At 26.9% G+C, this 19656-nt stretch overlaps 1 protein-coding gene and 1 long non-coding RNA gene across 5 annotated transcripts in view; one reads left to right on the top strand and one right to left on the bottom strand.

The window, feature by feature from the left end:
* Positions 1-19656, bottom strand: part of LOC111613350 (mitogen-activated protein kinase kinase kinase 20-like) — a 45647-nt gene that overhangs the window by 4568 nt on the left and 21423 nt on the right. For all 4 annotated transcript variants that reach the window (XM_023354698.1, XM_023354697.1, XM_023354699.1 and 1 more), the window contains exons 2-10: positions 12840-13088; positions 10758-10845; positions 6336-6440; positions 3471-3536; positions 2630-2658; positions 2464-2547; positions 2247-2387; positions 2101-2175; positions 1964-2018 (exon numbers count right to left, since the gene is read on the bottom strand). In XM_023354698.1, the coding sequence (XP_023210466.1) occupies positions 1964-2018; positions 2101-2175; positions 2247-2387; positions 2464-2547; positions 2630-2658; positions 3471-3536; positions 6336-6440; positions 10758-10845; positions 12840-13043 (847 nt within the window). In that variant the 5' untranslated portion in view covers positions 13044-13088. The remainder of the gene's footprint in view (positions 1-1963; positions 2019-2100; positions 2176-2246; positions 2388-2463; positions 2548-2629; positions 2659-3470; positions 3537-6335; positions 6441-10757; positions 10846-12839; positions 13089-19656) is intronic.
* Positions 2008-2642, top strand: LOC111613351. Its single transcript, XR_002754755.1, has 3 exons — positions 2008-2168; positions 2267-2371; positions 2460-2642. It is a non-coding gene; the product is annotated as an uncharacterized LOC111613351 (long non-coding RNA).

The raw sequence follows: 19656 nt of genomic DNA, 5'->3' as shown, positions 1-19656 counted from the left end.
TCATTACATGTATTCTTTCTATTGGTATTTGAGGAATTGTTCATGATGCCATTTCATATTCAACAAGAAGCTTATAGTAGATTTAGTTTTTTTCAAACAAAAGGCAAGTCACCTACTTGTATGTGTTTTATTGAATATGAAACTGCACCAAGAACCCCTCCCTAAATAATAAAAGACAAAAATGCAATTGTGACAACCAGTATGTGAGAATTGACTTCTACTATTAAGAATAAACAAATCCTCTTTGTGTACGATATGTTTCAAAACGTCATAAATTCTATCTGCAAAACTCTGAAGATTAATCTTTTGGGAAAGTACTGAATATCAAAATTCAGTACAAAAACCTTTTGAAAGGTGATGCAAAAATCTAAGCATATTTAAAATTGAAAAAATTTTATTATTATTGCATTAAACAAAACCTACAGCTAGAAATAAAAATTAATTTAAAAAACTGAGGACTGACAGTCTTTTTATTCTAGAAATTTGAAATAATTTATTTTTTCAACATTTAATATTAATTTTTGGAAGCAAATTATGAATGCAAAATACTTAAAATCTATTTTATAAACTGGGATATTCAATGTTTTACTTAATGCTATGTCTACAAATTTAGGCCAGCTTAAAAACAAACTTTTGCAGTTTTCAAATTTTATCTTTTAAATAACAAGAAATATATTGATATGTAGATCAAATATTGTATAAATATTATCTGAGATTACAGCAGAAATAAAACAATATATACAGTAAAACTTCTCTAACTCAAATATTTCTTTAATTTGAATAAAATTAAGCACTTAGTAGGACTCAATGTCTCTAACTTAATTAAGTTTCCTCAACTCAAAATTTTTTCCAAGTCAAAGGTTTTCATGGTCCCCAACACTGATTTATATTACTTTCAACTTTCCTGACTTGAATTTTAATATTTATTCTATCCAAATTAATCTTAATTATTGGATTTCCATGACAAATTATCATAGACAGTAGGTTGTATCTATTGTCAATGCCCATTTGCAGACAATGTTCCAGTTCAAAATGAGAGGACCACTTGCTTTATCTCAACAAGATATACCTGCAAAACTGTTGGATTCCATCAGATACATTGAACATTTTGCCGAAAAGCACTATATAGGTTGTTTAAAATAAAAAAACTATCTAAGACTTTTTTATATAATACAAGAAAGGTAAAAATACAAATTGTTAAGTTCTTAAAGGTGTATAGATCTCTAATCATAGATTGCTGTTTAATATATAACAAAAAAAAATTATAACGGTCGGACTGGACACCGGTCACGTCCTGCTCGTCTGACTGACCCGAACAAAAGACATCCCCAAATCTTGCACCCACACGTAGGTGTAACCTGATCGGTTCCAGATTTAATCCCGGTCATTAGGTTTTCACACGTGGAAAACACCCGACCCAACACAAATATATTCAGAATCAGTATTTTTTCACTCTATTGTTCTCTAATTCAAATTGTCTGTAACTCAAAATTTTTTCTTGCCTGTTGAAACTTCAAGTTACAGAAGTTTTACCATAATAGTTTATAATGTTGTGTGTGTGAAAAACCAATGCAAAACAATGAGTGTCCAGAAAGTTGCTGTGCAGTAAAAAAGATTCAAGTTTTAATAAAAGTGAATTTTTATGTATGATATTGCAGTAATCCTATAGGAAATGCACCCCAGAAGCTCCAAAATCTAGAGAGAGTGCAGTCTGGAGGCCTATAAGGCAAGATTCCATGGGAGATCAGCAAAGAAGTCTTCCAAAAACTGTAATCCAAAAGCCAAAAGAACATCTGTGAACAAGCAGAAGTGCCATCTACTGCAAAGTGAAAACGTGGGACGTACAACTTATGAGTCTCGTATACAATGTCACATGTAAACTTTAATGTAATTAAAAATTTCTCCATGCACAGTAACTTTTTGGACACCTTGTATTAACAACATAGCTAAAGTTTAAACTTACCATCTTCTTTTAAAATATGTAGTTGTTTTAATATTACAGAAAAAATTGGTCTCTCCTGAAATATTAATTATTATAATAATTAAAAAAATTATCTTTATATTCAAATAAAAGATCCTTAAATCTAATAAATGTGATACCTTTGGATCTGATTTCCAACACCATCTCATAAGATCAGCAAATTTTGGAGGACAGGATTTTGGAATAGGTAACCGCTAGAAAAAATTCTTCTATTTAAACAAGAAAATTTTGTGATTATTCTATCTGTAAATTGTTTGATAACTACCTCTTCTTTTTCTACAACAGCCCAAGCTACTTGAAAGCCTTCTATACCTTTAAATGGCACTTCATGAGTGAAAAGTTCCCAAAGCACAACACCATATGACCATACATCGCATGCTTCTGATACTGGTAAGCATTGTATAACCTGTAATTGAGGAAATCCAAAATTTAATAATGCATTCACATTTTTAATTCGCACTTCATATATGCTAAATAGTTACTTCGGGGGCCATCCACGGTAAAGTTCCGGCAACAGACATCTTTGTGGTGCCACCTAAGAATCGAGATGCTCCAAAGTCGCATATCTAAAATAAGCATCATCATGAAATATTACATAATTAGAGAAACTATCAAAATTCTTGCTGTATAATTTAATGCATTACTTACCTTACAAACAAAATCAGAACTAATAACAACTGAAAAGAAAAAGAAACTATTGTAAATTTATTTGAAGTTAAGAAAAAATAAATATTAATAAAACTATACTGAAGTAGTTTGATCTATGAATATAATAATTTAAAACAAGCCTTTTAGCTATTTAAATTTTTAATTAAAATTGAAAATTTACCTAAACAAACATTTTATTTTTAGACGACTCATTACTTATAGCAGGTTCTTGACTCTCAGATTACTCATTTTTTTTTTGGACATAATATAGTTGATATACTTTTTGTACAGCAGATTTTCACTTTACATTTTCTGCTGACAAAGTTTCAGCTATCCTGCTTTAATGCTTTCTGCCAGTTTTGGTTTCGGCAATATCAAAATCATTTATAAAAATTAATTTTTATGGTCTGTTTTACACATTGTAACATTTTCACTGTAAGAAGTAAAACTTTTCTAGCTTAATAAGAAATTTTATAATTTTTATAACTCTAGCAACAAAACTTCCTTTGCAACCAGTAATTAGCCTGTTAAGCAAACTCTAGTGACTATTAGTGACTTCCAGAACCACATTATATTGAAAAACTGGCATATAGTACAAGAAATGTTCTTAATTAATTAATAAAGTACATAAAAACAAAAATGCATTAATTGAGGACTACTTGTAAAAAGATGTTTCAGTCATAAAATATTTTTAGCAAAGTCTTTTATAGGTTTTATTTTAATTTGTATTAAAACATTATTAGTAATTTTAGCTCATTAAAATACAATGCACAATTATAATTATTGTTGTATAACTATAATTAATTTTATTAAAAGTATGTCATATTTCATGATAAATTACCATTCTTAGATTTTAAATCTCGGTGAATTACTTTTACAGGTGCCTCATAGTGCAGATAATTCATACCTAAGAAAAATAAAATTATTTTCAATAAAGTAATTTAAATTTCAATATTTATATGAAATCATAATCTTTATTATTATTTGAATTCTACACATTCATCTAAATAATATTCTTATTTTAAATGGAGATTGTGTATTAATAATAAAACACACCTTTAATAATCCAGCTAATAAAAATTAATAATGTAAAAACGTTTTCGATTGTTTCTTAACGATTAAAAATGTTTTTACATTATTAATTTTTATTAGTTGGATTATTAAAGGTGTGTTTTATTATTAGTATATTTATCCAGTTCGTTCGTTATATGAGATTGTGTATTACTAAGTATCACATAAAACAAAATTACGTATAAACCTGTGCTCTATCCTTTTATGTAGCCATTTACAATTAACAGAAAAGTATTAAAATGTGCTTTACAGCAAGCACCCTCTTGTTGTAATTTTGATTTAGTAATGTAGTGCCAAAAGTTTGTTTTACTTTCATACAACTTGTACTTTGCATACACAATGTTTTTTGCTTTCTTAATATTATCAAACTTTTTATTTTTGTTTCATCTTTATAATTTTTTTCTCAAAGACAGGCCACAGAAAATTGCTTCTAATTATTACAGCATTTGTTTTTTTTTTTGGTTACACAATGAATTTCAGTAGGTGCATTAATACTCAGAATTATCCTTGTGCATACAATTTTCCACCTGCAAATACATACATCTATCCTGCATAAAATAAAACCAACTGTATGATGTATTATTAAAAAATATTTTTAAAATAGCCAGCTACATTAAACTATTATGCAACGTTCATATTGAAGCATTTAAAAAAATAATTGCATGAAGGTTAACAGTATTTAGATATCACATAGACAATTAACCTGATAATTAATTCAAACAATGTATAAACAGCTCCTTCATCTGTCTACTTAAAGCTAATTAATAAGTAATTTGTCCTCTAGCCAAATTACTTATTAATTAGCTTTAAGTAGACTGGTAAAGGAATCGGGCCAGTGACACACTCAGGATTTAATTTTGGGCATAGCTAATTTGAACAGAAAACAAGTTTTAATTGCAAATTAAGTAAAATTCCCACCTTATGTGACTACTAATTCATAAGTAGTAAAGAAATAGAAGACATGAAACAATATAAATAAAGAATTTTAATAATTTTTGGAAAATTTTCTAGTGTTTTTATTTTTCTCCTTTTCTTTAGAGGGTGCCAGGGCTCCTTGGTCCCCTCAGGACACACCACTAAATCTGGCTTTTCATTTGTTATTTGAAACAATACATCTATCAAACAAATTATGAAACTTAAAATAAGATGAACAAATTCTCACAGAAAGATTCTTAGTGCTACAGTAGTAACCACGGAAATTGCTCACTCATAAAATTCTACAAAAATGTGTTTATTTATTTAAATTAGAGCATCATTTTGTTGCAGATCTGCAAGAAACTGTAACGATTGCATCATTCATAAAATAATAAAATCATGAGATTGTTTTTCATGAAATCTACTGCAGAAATGTTTCTAGTAATTATATCACAGAGAATGCATTGTCAATCAATCAAGATTGAAAATGTCATAACAGGACAGTATGTTGAAGCATCTCAGCCTGCAAGAATGTACTGCTAGTTCTTCCAAAATGAAAGTAAAGTGGAAAGAGTAGACAGTTACATCTCACCTGTGTAACTTGGGTTTAAAAGCCCACTGTTGACAAGTGAATGTGCAAACAGCAACTTGTCCAGGCTAAATAGCCTGCAGACTGGGGTATTAACATACAGAATTCTGTTGTTTTCAGATGAATCCAAATTTAATCTGCATAGATGTGACCAAAAAAAACCCTATACATTCAATGAAACTTATATGGTAGTTTTTCTGGAAGCCAAACTCAACAAGAGATACTCTTTCATACAGGAATATGCCTTTTGGATATTTCTTGCCCTTCTTCAATCCCTTTAATTTAATTAATGTAAAATTAATTTAAAATTTATTAAAACTTTATAAAGTAAAAATATATTCCTCCTAATTACAATTTCTTAAGAAATTCCAATTTAACACCATATTCAATATAACATTTTATAACATTCAAATTCTTTTTGTACATTATGGTTTACAGTAGCATTAATTCTGTCTTTTTCCTTCTAATAAAAGAATAATTTACATCAGTCATAATTCTATCAGATATTAAATTTTTTACATTTACTTACGTTTTCTATTACAACATAACCAAGACAGTTAAAAAGTTAATTTTATAAATGGGTTTGTGATAGCTTAAATAAGCAAATTTGCACATCTGTTTGTACAGATGCTTTCTGGTTTATATCATAGATGATTCAATTTCCATGACTACTAGTTAATTTTTGTATGATTTATTTAGAAATTCTATACAATGGGGTTAAATAACTTGACATTACATGTTTACCAAATTTACTTAAAACAACCTTATATCACGGTAGGAAATTTATATTTGTTTTAATAGTTTTAGTTGAAAATTATGTTTTATTTGGATAAATTTTCATTGTTCATTACCAAATTTTTAGTCAGTTGTTGTTCTTTTGTTTGATCATATGACATTTTTTCCCATTCCAATTCCCAATTATTACCTCAGACTGTATGAGGCATTTTTATATCTTATTATACAATATTGAAAAGTAATTAGTTTTTCTAATTTTATAAGCATTTTTTCAAAAACTATTTGCATTGTGATTACATTCATAATGGAAACAGTTTCTGGTACTTGACATTTTTGATAGAACAATACGTTTATTGAACTTTTTGAAGTATAGCAAATTTATTTTTTAAATCTTACCTGCAGCAATTTCAATGCTCCAACGTAAAATCTGTTCAAAACTCAACATAGAATTATGTTCTTGCTGAGCAAGGAATGCATAAAGAGAACCATTTTCTGCATATTCTGAATAATAACAAAAAATATTTTAAGTGAATAAAAATGACATTTAATAATCATGAGAATAAATTATTAAAATTCTATAGTTTAATTTATTAAAAAATTTAATATGCACATATTTATATGTCAGCATACACTTATATACTAGATATAGTAATTGAACTAAATATCTTCTCATATTATTTTTGGCTTCAGATAATTTTCATAGATATTTCTTATTTGAAAGTTATATATAATATCTTGTTAAGAATAGGATAATGTATTGATTCTCTTATTATAACTTCTAACTTTTGTATTTGTTTTAATTAAACTCTTGCTTTTTTTTCAATTAGAAGGTCACATTTCATTTGCTTAGTAAGGAAGCAAATAATACCATTAAAAAATGCATTATTACAAAGATATCAATCCAAATTATATTGTTTTTGCACATCATCATACAGATCATCAGTTATCAGCCTGAAAGTTGTCTGAAAGGCAAATAGATAACTTTTCCGCTAATCTCTAATTCTATTGGTAATGATAACATACTATAATATACTAAGACATATGCTTATTTTGTGATAATTATGAAAAGTTTCTTGATGTTTAGCTTGTAAAAGTTGTATGCATTATATTTGTTTTCTAAGCAAATACAATTATTTGAATGATAATTATCAAACAGTGTTATAGATCAGAACTGTACTGTCATCTAATAATGTATAATGAAATGGTTCTGTTTTTATACCAAACAAGTTACAATTTTTTTTTGTAAACTTGAAATAGTAAATTTAAAAAGTTGAAATTGTATCATAAGCAATGTATTAAGCCTATTTTTATTATTATATTCTAAATTTATAGTTTTTAAAAAAACACAAAAATAGTGTATAGTGTCTTAAAAAATTTCCTAAGCTAGAAGAAAAAAAAGGAATAAAATTACTTAAAAAAATGAAATAAAAAAAATTAAATTTTAAATGCAATATCCTATATATCATATCATGATACGTGAAAAGAAAACAAGTGAAACAAGAAATTATTTATTGTGGCATTGCCACAGTTCTGGGCTGCAATGCACTTTAGTAGTGTCTTGTTCCTGTACATTGTACTTTACCTGTTAATTAACAATGAAGTCATGCCAGTCATGTATCTGACCCTGTTCAGAAGAAAATTTTTGAATTGAAATAATGTAATTTTAGGCCCAAAGCAGAAGTTCATGTATAGTTAATATAGTTAATTTCCCTAACTTTCCTTATCTGGTATTGACTTTCATCTATCTAACATCGTTCTCAAGATTAAGGAAGAACAGACAGCGACACAGACATGGATGACAATGAGAATTTATAGGTCTACAATTTTTTAAATATTTATTAAAATATAATTTATGATGGGCTGAATTACAATAATTTATAAAAAAAATCCAAACTCACTAAAACAAACAAATAAAAAAAGTAGAGCATCAAATATAATTCTACACATACAATCACTCCAACAGTGCATAAATCATCCAACAGATGTCAAATCATTGATACACCACTGTCAAACACAATCAAAGGGGTCAGGTCTGACAGTGGCAATTACAACATAAGGCTCTAACCCAAGGTAAGTGTTCTAATTTCATTTTTGTTACCTTTTAAACAGTTATGGCACACAATACTTACATATATTTACATAAAAAAGAAAACTATAAAAAAGTAATTACATACATCAGTATAATTGAAGTATTATATGTGAAAACAATTTGGGGCTGGAACATAACCCCATCATAAATTAGAGGCTGTCTGCATCATAATGTAGCATTAAATTGCTATTTTCTTTATATGTTAAATGTATTTTAAAAGCAAGTAAATGCATAATTAAGACAAAACATTAATTTACTGGAAATTTTTCAACAGTTTTAAAATGAATGATATTATAAGTCCACCCAAATGTCCTTGAATTCACATCTTTGGGTGGGCAATCATATATTGAAATTTATATTTCGAGTGTTACTCATTTATTAAAAATCAGCACTATCCAGTTAATAAATGAACAGAAAAAAACAATATTTATATATGTATTAATAATCTTGGTTAAATTAGTTGTATCACGCAAATAAGTATTAAATCTCAAGCTTTTCCATGCAATATAACTATATCTTAATTGTTATTCATTTAATTTTATATATAAAAATTTGCTGTAATTCCCGTGGAACGTAACTCCTGTATAACACGGGAGCTACATTCCAAAAAATTGCCGTGTTATAAGATACAAAGAACTAGTGCGAAAAGGGGGGTTAGGTTCCAAAAATTAAAAAACATGCTGTTAAATCCTTATTTAAATTGGATTTATTATTCTTTTTTTTTCATAGGTAAAATACTTATTTATTATTTAAGTAAATATTTTACCAGAGGATTATTCATTTTATATGATGATCTCAGCATTAGCATCATCAATTGGTAACAGTTTTTGGGTGCGTTCGTTAATAGTGGTTGCTCTGCAATGGGAGTGCACTGCTGTTTGTAGGCATTTAGGAACAATGATGAAAGAAAGATGGCAGCGCCCACACTATCGACAGTATCGTGATGGAGGAATCTATAATTCTAAAATGAGCTTTTAGAGGCAAAAGAAGAGTCCCAATTGTAAAATTTAACCATTAAATGGATTATTTGTTGAAAGAGCATTCAAAGTAGCCACGAAAACAATTAGAATGCTTGTGTGGAGTTACGCGGAGGGATAAAAGAATGCACCCTTTAGTACATTTCATGTTGTATGAGGGCTTTACCGAATTCGTGAACCGTGTTAGAGTGAATCCGTGCTATAGAAGTGCCATGTTATACGGGGGTTACCTGTATATATATTTGGATGGATGTATATGAGATATTGGGGATATTTTGAAGAATTTATAATTAAGATGTCAGTTTGGCCTGGAAAATATCTGTACATTTTCAGATTTTTATTCAGCGTTCTTAAACTGTAGATTTATTTAATAAAAGTAAAGCTACATATATTTAACAAAAATAAGCTGAATACATATTAATACATTTTGATGATTTTATTTACATTTTTCCATGCAAACTAATCTGTCATGTTGTTTTTTAATAATTTATTTTTTAGTTATTTGTGTTCTTTCATAGTGATATTGAAAAACTGAATATCATAATTTAAAAAAAATTATTAAAGAAAAATTGCTTTACAAGCTTGATTACTGGAAATAATGTTTTTATGATAATTACAATGTTATATCCAGTAAAAAACAAAAAAAAAAAAATAATAATAATAAAAGGAGAATTTTAATGAATTAATAAAATGATCATATAATTAATGACAGTCAGCATCAAGCATATTCTCCAGATAACCAAGCTAATGCTTGCATGATTTTTAATTACAAGAATTGGAGGCTAGAATTCTTTTTCTTAGCAAAACACAAAAATTCATCATCAAAAATTTAAATTAAATAATTTGGAAAATTTTGAAAGAAAATATAACAGTTAAAAAGAATTTAAGTTAAAAGTTTCTTAACTAATTTAGATAATAAGTTGTTTTTAGCTTAAATTTAGTATTCCAATTTTTAATGAATTTAAAATTCATTGCTTCTATAAAAAAATATATATAACCGATTCCAATAAATATATACAATTTACAGAAAATTTTCTAATTAACAAATTCAGAGATAGCAATATTTTGGGTGTTTGGTATAAGGAAAATTCTATATAAAGCAAACAACAAATGATCAGTTATGACTTTGAATTATCAACAGTGTTATAGGGGTGTCGACTGTATAATGGTTCCAGAAGCTGTTGTATTTGTGTCAGTGTTTCCAGAAATTAGCATAGGCTTACACAAATGGTTTTACAAAAAAGTTCTATTCGTTACTGAGGAAAATTAATCCTAAAATTTTGATATTTAGTTAACAGGCATTAGTTTTTAATGTCAGAAATCTGTAGATAGGAGATAAAAAGTCGGAAATAAATGTTTTTAATAAGTTAAAAAAAAGTTGCAACATTGGCATAAAACTGCTTGTTAGCATGACTGGCAAAAAACTGCATATCTGGCAACTTGTCTTGTGTCTATTATATTTGAAACCATTCATAATTGTGAAGATAGTAATGCTCATAGTTGAAGCTAGGGTCCTCAACCTCTTCTCAAATGGATATTGTCAGTATAGTCTGCTGCAACATGAATGACAGAAATTAAATATAAATTTTACCAAAAAATTTTGAAATTTGTTTGTCATATAGTGTAATAAACTGCATTTTCTGAGGATTGCCAGCTGTTTAACTTAGGGAAATGTTCATTATAGGAATAATTTGGAATTAAAGAATTTCTTGTATTCTTAAATCATAAATTTCGTTTGCTCATTTTACTTACCAGTAATGATGCAGAAATTTGGTGGTTTAATAACAGCTCCAAAAAATTGAATTATATTCTTGTGACTTAGTAAGCTGAGTACTTGAGCCTGTAATTTATACATTTTTAAATTTAAAACATAATAATGGAAAAATTTATTATAAATAATTAGTCATAAATTTATCAATTATTTAATGAACTACTCTTGCTTATTATTTTTGATTCAAAAACGATAACTTATACACTTCCAGAGGAATAAATTTTCTTAGCATATTTGTTTACTTTTTGTAAGTTAGTATTGGTTTTATGAAATGCAAAACTAATTAATGATCACAAACAATTCCTAAATAAAAGATTTTAAATTAAGCACATAATATTTGCACAAAATTGATTTAAATCTTAAAACGTGACTAAAAAAATTCTTTAGCAAACTATCCATTAGGTCACTAGAGTGGGTCCTATATACAAATTATTCTAAAAATCATAAATAAGAAAACAAAAAGAGTATAAATATTGAAAATGCAGTAAAACTATTCACTCTTTAACATACATCTTTTGCAAGTAACTTGATTGTATCTTCTATATTATATTTTACTTGGATTAAAAATCAACATAGACTCCTTAATCCAAATATAAAATGAAAAACTTATAATCAGATTTTAACTAGTTTTTAACTTTATCCAATATTATTTGTCAAACTAAATGAGTAAATGTTTTTGTATTGTGATAAATTTTGATAAAAGATGACTGTTTCAATATCATCTCTAAAGAAGCTCAAATGATCATCAAATCCACAAAGTTACATAAAATAACTTGCATCATATATAACAAATTTATAATTGCTTAATTAAATCTTCTTACTAATCATTCAATCTAAAATTCTTTGCAACTGTCTCATTTGTTTTGAGGACGATATAGATTTTTTTTGTGTGGAAGTCAACTCCCTATATCCATTTATATATTTTGAAAAGTCTATAATTCTCTTTCATTCAATATATGATCGAATAGCAACATCATATATCTTGATTTCTTTAAATAAGTTTCACTTAAAGGATTATTGTCCAACCATTTTGTCTTCCAATATATTTGCTTTATTCCAATATATTAGCTTTCGGTTTGAAAATTTGAAATGCAATTCATCTTGGCTGTTGTACACTACTGGAAATGACATAGGAATAAATCAAATTAGAGATCAGTGCTTTGAAAAATACTTCAATGTATATCATCATTTTAAGAGAGAAAAGCTTATAAAAATTTTATGTGAAACAAGTAACACTATTCTAGATTTTCACAGCAGCATCTACAGTGTATAACAATTAAATCTATTATATATGTGATTTATTTATTACTGTTTATAATAAAGATAGATTATTTTTGATATCTACAAATATTTGTTTAACAAAAAATTGAAATAAATAATTATAATTTTTGTTTCTTGTTTAAAGTTGTTACCCATTTCATTAATTATATGTCTATCATATATTTCAATCATTTAGAACATTACTGCTACGAAACATTCTTTAACAAAACTAATTCATATTGCAAAAATGTATTTTTTAAATGTTAATTTTTATGTTTTTTAATTGAAAGTAATGTTTTCAATTAATAAAAGCACTTAATATACAAATAAATGATGATAGAATCCAATAAATATTGTTTTTAAGTGTAATAAAAGTAAAACATTTTAATAAATGGTAATGCCGTAACCACTTAAAGGAAGTTTTGAAGAAGCTTAACAACTGAAAATGTAATGAGACAATACGAGAAATGCCATACTGACTTTATGTTTAAATGCTATGATTTTTTTTTTATTATTTTAATGTATTCTATTTTCTTTATTTCTTTGAAATATTGACAATACTGAAAACATATAATTCTGATGACATTATTTGGAAAGATCTAACACTAAAATTAAGTTTAGATTGCTTATTATAAAAGCCTAAAAACATTTAAAATTTCATTAACCAGATCTAAATTATTGTATTAGCAAACATCTGCATCAATAAATATATCAAAGAAATTTAATAAAATTAAATCATTTTAATATAATTAAAATAATTTAATCATATATTAACATCATCAACAACAGAAGATCTGTTTTACCTCTTTCTCTAGAACGAGTAGCTTTTTTACAGCAACTATTCTATTTTGTGGTTTCCATGCTGCTCGATAGACGCTACCAAATGCTCCTTCCCCGCATCTTTCGTAAAAATCTAAATCATTGAAATCTACTTGAACAAATGGAGTGGTAACATCTGCTTCATTATCACTGCTATTTCCTCCCGAATCTGCAGCCATTTCATGCATCTGCTTGAACTATAACAGACTGTCTTCGAAGATGCCAGTGTGATTCTACAATTATAATTTATTTTTTAAATTTTATTATTCAGTTTAATATAAACATTATATTAAATAATGGAGGATATAGTAGAAGATAAAATATAAAAATTAAATAAATAAATAAATATATATACTGAGAAAATAGTCTAAATAAAATATCGATTTTTTTACGTACATTAAATATTCATACGATGTCACATTAAATTGATATATGACTTTGTTTGTTTTACTTGGAGGCAATAAAAAAGTAATAAACAATCGTACATAAGTATATTTAAATATTAACTATCACTATATAACAATTATAGTTCTAGTTTTTATTTTATTCTTTAATTCTTAAATAACACAAATTTGAGTTAAATTCCCTCCTTAATTTTCAATTTATATCTGTTCTAGTTTTCATTTCCTTTTTAGTAACATATAAACTATAGAAATCTATGTAAGACCATTTAAATTAATGTATATTATATACCGTATTTACTTGCATATAAGACGAAGTTTTTATCCATTTTTCAATGCTTCAAAGACCTAGATTGTCCTATACACGAGTGAAGGATTCTTTTCATTTTTGTATAATTTTTGTAAACTATGTATTTGCATAATTTTACCAGATTCTTACATTCTGGTGTTTAAAAACAAAAGTATTTTATCTGGGTCATTTGAATTGTTCTTGTGTATCGTCAGGAGTAAAGATGAATAGGAAAAGCAAAGCTTTTGAATTGAATTCCAAAATTACATGGGTGCCGGATATGTTTTAATTGATTCTCATGTGAAAACAGATGATTATTCGGAAATTTGAAGAAACTCGTAAGTGTAATCAACGAAGAGTGAATTTGACTATTAAGAATTGGCAAAAAAGGTTCCCAATTGTCCAGCTTTACATGAACAAATTATGTTGTTGATTTTACAAGAATTTTCATTGAAGTTTAAAATGCCAGTAAGTTTTGCAGGACAATGCGTGCATTTATGTGCATTTAATATTTTATTTGTTATTAAATAAAATAAAATTAGAATTGTATTAATAAATCTAATTTTCTTTATTTTGATCTTTAAAGTCACACTTCGTCTTATATTCANATTTGAATTCTACACATTCATCTAAATAATATTCTTATTTTAAATGGAGATTGTGTATTAATAATAAAACACACCTTTAATAATCCAGCTAATAAAAATTAATAATGTAAAAACGTTTTCGATTGTTTCTTAACGATTGAAAATGTTTTTACATTATTAATTTTTATTAGTTGGATTATTAAAGGTGTGTTTTATTATTAGTATATTTATCCAGTTCGTTCGTTATATGAGATTGTGTATTACTAAGTATCACATAAAACAAAATTACGTATAAACCTGTGCTCTATCCTTTTATGTAGCCATTTACAATTAACAGAAAAGTATTAAAATGTGCTTTACAGCAAGCACCCTCTTGTTGTAATTTTGATTTAGTAATGTAGTGCCAAAAGTTTGTTTTACTTTCATACAACTTGTACTTTGCATACACAATGTTTTTTGCTTTCTTAATATTATCAAACTTTTTATTTTTGTTTCATCTTTATAATTTTTTTCTCAAAGACAGGCCACAGAAAATTGCTTCTAATTATTACAGCATTTGTTTTTTTTTTTGGTTACACAATGAATTTCAGTAGGTGCATTAATACTCAGAATTATCCTTGTGCATACAATTTTCCACCTGCAAATACATACATCTATCCTGCATAAAATAAAACCAACTGTATGATGTATTATTAAAAAATATTTTTAAAATAGCCAGCTACATTAAACTATTATGCAACGTTCATATTGAAGCATTTAAAAAAATAATTGCATGAAGGTTAACAGTATTTAGATATCACATAGACAATTAACCTGATAATTAATTCAAACAATGTATAAACAGCTCCTTCATCTGTCTACTTAAAGCTAATTAATAAGTAATTTGTCCTCTAGCCAAATTACTTATTAATTAGCTTTAAGTAGACTGGTAAAGGAATCGGGCCAGTGACACACTCAGGATTTAATTTTGGGCATAGCTAATTTGAACAGAAAACAAGTTTTAATTGCAAATTAAGTAAAATTCCCACCTTATGTGACTACTAATTCATAAGTAGTAAAGAAATAGAAGACATGAAACAATATAAATAAAGAATTTTAATAATTTTTGGAAAATTTTCTAGTGTTTTTATTTTTCTCCTTTTCTTTAGAGGGTGCCAGGGCTCCTTGGTCCCCTCAGGACACACCACTAAATCTGGCTTTTCATTTGTTATTTGAAACAATACATCTATCAAACAAATTATGAAACTTAAAATAAGATGAACAAATTCTCACAGAAAGATTCTTAGTGCTACAGTAGTAACCACGGAAATTGCTCACTCATAAAATTCTACAAAAATGTGTTTATTTATTTAAATTAGAGCATCATTTTGTTGCAGATCTGCAAGAAACTGTAACGATTGCATCATTCATAAAATAATAAAATCATGAGATTGTTTTTCATGAAATCTACTGCAGAAATGTTTCTAGTAATTATATCACAGAGAATGCATTGTCAATCAATCAAGATTGAAAATGTCATAACAGGACAGTATGTTGAAGCATCTCAGCCTGCAAGAATGTACTGCTAGTTCTTCCAAAATGAAAGTAAAGTGGAAAGAGTAGACAGTTACATCTCACCTGTGTAACTTGGGTTTAAAAGCCCACTGTTGACAAGTGAATGTGCAAACAGCAACTTGTCCAGGCTAAATAGCCTGCAGACTGGGGTATTAACATACAGAATTCTGTTGTTTTCAGATGAATCCAAATTTAATCTGCATAGATGTGACCAAAAAAAACCCTATACATTCAATGAAACTTATATGGTAGTTTTTCTGGAAGCCAAACTCAACAAGAGATACTCTTTCATACAGGAATATGCCTTTTGGATATTTCTTGCCCTTCTTCAATCCCTTTAATTTAATTAATGTAAAATTAATTTAAAATTTATTAAAACTTTATAAAGTAAAAATATATTCCTCCTAATTACAATTTCTTAAGAAATTCCAATTTAACACCATATTCAATATAACATTTTATAACATTCAAATTCTTTTTGTACATTATGGTTTACAGTAGCATTAATTCTGTCTTTTTCCTTCTAATAAAAGAATAATTTACATCAGTCATAATTCTATCAGATATTAAATTTTTTACATTTACTTACGTTTTCTATTACAACATAACCAAGACAGTTAAAAAGTTAATTTTATAAATGGGTTTGTGATAGCTTAAATAAGCAAATTTGCACATCTGTTTGTACAGATGCTTTCTGGTTTATATCATAGATGATTCAATTTCCATGACTACTAGTTAATTTTTGTATGATTTATTTAGAAATTCTATACAATGGGGTTAAATAACTTGACATTACATGTTTACCAAATTTACTTAAAACAACCTTATATCACGGTAGGAAATTTATATTTGTTTTAATAGTTTTAGTTGAAAATTATGTTTTATTTGGATAAATTTTCATTGTTCATTACCAAATTTTTAGTCAGTTGTTGTTCTTTTGTTTGATCATATGACATTTTTTCCCATTCCAATTCCCAATTATTACCTCAGACTGTATGAGGCATTTTTATATCTTATTATACAATATTGAAAAGTAATTAGTTTTTCTAATTTTATAAGCATTTTTTCAAAAACTATTTGCATTGTGATTACATTCATAATGGAAACAGTTTCTGGTACTTGACATTTTTGATAGAACAATACGTTTATTGAACTTTTTGAAGTATAGCAAATTTATTTTTTAAATCTTACCTGCAGCAATTTCAATGCTCCAACGTAAAATCTGTTCAAAACTCAACATAGAATTATGTTCTTGCTGAGCAAGGAATGCATAAAGAGAACCATTTTCTGCATATTCTGAATAATAACAAAAAATATTTTAAGTGAATAAAAATGACATTTAATAATCATGAGAATAAATTATTAAAATTCTATAGTTTAATTTATTAAAAAATTTAATATGCACATATTTATATGTCAGCATACACTTATATACTAGATATAGTAATTGAACTAAATATCTTCTCATATTATTTTTGGCTTCAGATAATTTTCATAGATATTTCTTATTTGAAAGTTATATATAATATCTTGTTAAGAATAGGATAATGTATTGATTCTCTTATTATAACTTCTAACTTTTGTATTTGTTTTAATTAAACTCTTGCTTTTTTTTCAATTAGAAGGTCACATTTCATTTGCTTAGTAAGGAAGCAAATAATACCATTAAAAAATGCATTATTACAAAGATATCAATCCAAATTATATTGTTTTTGCACATCATCATACAGATCATCAGTTATCAGCCTGAAAGTTGTCTGAAAGGCAAATAGATAACTTTTCCGCTAATCTCTAATTCTATTGGTAATGATAACATACTATAATATACTAAGACATATGCTTATTTTGTGATAATTATGAAAAGTTTCTTGATGTTTAGCTTGTAAAAGTTGTATGCATTATATTTGTTTTCTAAGCAAATACAATTATTTGAATGATAATTATCAAACAGTGTTATAGATCAGAACTGTACTGTCATCTAATAATGTATAATGAAATGGTTCTGTTTTTATACCAAACAAGTTACAATTTTTTTTTGTAAACTTGAAATAGTAAATTTAAAAAGTTGAAATTGTATCATAAGCAATGTATTAAGCCTATTTTTATTATTATATTCTAAATTTATAGTTTTTAAAAAAACACAAAAATAGTGTATAGTGTCTTAAAAAATTTCCTAAGCTAGAAGAAAAAAAAGGAATAAAATTACTTAAAAAAATGAAATAAAAAAAATTAAATTTTAAATGCAATATCCTATATATCATATCATGATACGTGAAAAGAAAACAAGTGAAACAAGAAATTATTTATTGTGGCATTGCCACAGTTCTGGGCTGCAATGCACTTTAGTAGTGTCTTGTTCCTGTACATTGTACTTTACCTGTTAATTAACAATGAAGTCATGCCAGTCATGTATCTGACCCTGTTCAGAAGAAAATTTTTGAATTGAAATAATGTAATTTTAGGCCCAAAGCAGAAGTTCATGTATAGTTAATATAGTTAATTTCCCTAACTTTCCTTATCTGGTATTGACTTTCATCTATCTAACATCGTTCTCAAGATTAAGGAAGAACAGACAGCGACACAGACATGGATGACAATGAGAATTTATAGGTCTACAATTTTTTAAATATTTATTAAAATATAATTTATGATGGGCTGAATTACAATAATTTATAAAAAAAATCCAAACTCACTAAAACAAACAAATAAAAAAAGTAGAGCATCAAATATAATTCTACACATACAATCACTCCAACAGTGCATAAATCATCCAACAGATGTCAAATCATTGATACACCACTGTCAAACACAATCAAAGGGGTCAGGTCTGACAGTGGCAATTACAACATAAGGCTCTAACCCAAGGTAAGTGTTCTAATTTCATTTTTGTTACCTTTTAAACAGTTATGGCACACAATACTTACATATATTTACATAAAAAAGAAAACTATAAAAAAGTAATTACATACATCAGTATAATTGAAGTATTATATGTGAAAACAATTTGGGGCTGGAACATAACCCCATCATAAATTAGAGGCTGTCTGCATCATAATGTAGCATTAAATTGCTATTTTCTTTATATGTTAAATGTATTTTAAAAGCAAGTAAATGCATAATTAAGACAAAACATTAATTTACTGGAAATTTTTCAACAGTTTTAAAATGAATGATATTATAAGTCCACCCAAATGTCCTTGAATTCACATCTTTGGGTGGGCAATCATATATTGAAATTTATATTTCGAGTGTTACTCATTTATTAAAAATCAGCACTATCCAGTTAATAAATGAACAGAAAAAAACAATATTTATATATGTATTAATAATCTTGGTTAAATTAGTTGTATCACGCAAATAAGTATTAAATCTCAAGCTTTTCCATGCAATATAACTATATCTTAATTGTTATTCATTTAATTTTATATATAAAAATTTGCTGTAATTCCCGTGGAACGTAACTCCTGTATAACACGGGAGCTACATTCCAAAAAATTGCCGTGTTATAAGATACAAAGAACTAGTGCGAAAAGGGGGGTTAGGTTCCAAAAATTAAAAAACATGCTGTTAAATCCTTATTTAAATTGGATTTATTATTCTTTTTTTTTCATAGGTAAAATACTTATTTATTATTTAAGTAAATATTTTACCAGAGGATTATTCATTTTATATGATGATCTCAGCATTAGCATCATCAATTGGTAACAGTTTTTGGGTGCGTTCGTTAAAAGTGGTCGCTCTGCAACAGGAGTGCGCTGCTGTTTGTAGGCATTTAGGAACAATGATGAAAGAAAGATGGCAGCGCCCACACTATCGACAGTATCGTGATGGAGGAATCTATAATTCTAAAATGAGCTTTTAGAGGCAAAAGAAGAGTCCCAATTGTAAAATTTAACCATTAAATGGATTATTTGTTGAAAGAGCATTCAAAGTAGCCACGAAAACAATTAGAATGCTCGCGCGGAGTTAC

Source organism: Centruroides sculpturatus, unplaced genomic scaffold (assembly GCF_000671375.1).
Source record: "Centruroides sculpturatus isolate CEXI.00-Female unplaced genomic scaffold, Cexi_2.0 scaffold1924, whole genome shotgun sequence".
NCBI lineage: Eukaryota > Metazoa > Arthropoda > Arachnida > Scorpiones > Buthidae > Centruroides > Centruroides sculpturatus.
The sequence above is the reverse complement of the archived record's forward strand: the minus strand, read 5'-3'. Positions and strand labels throughout refer to the sequence as shown.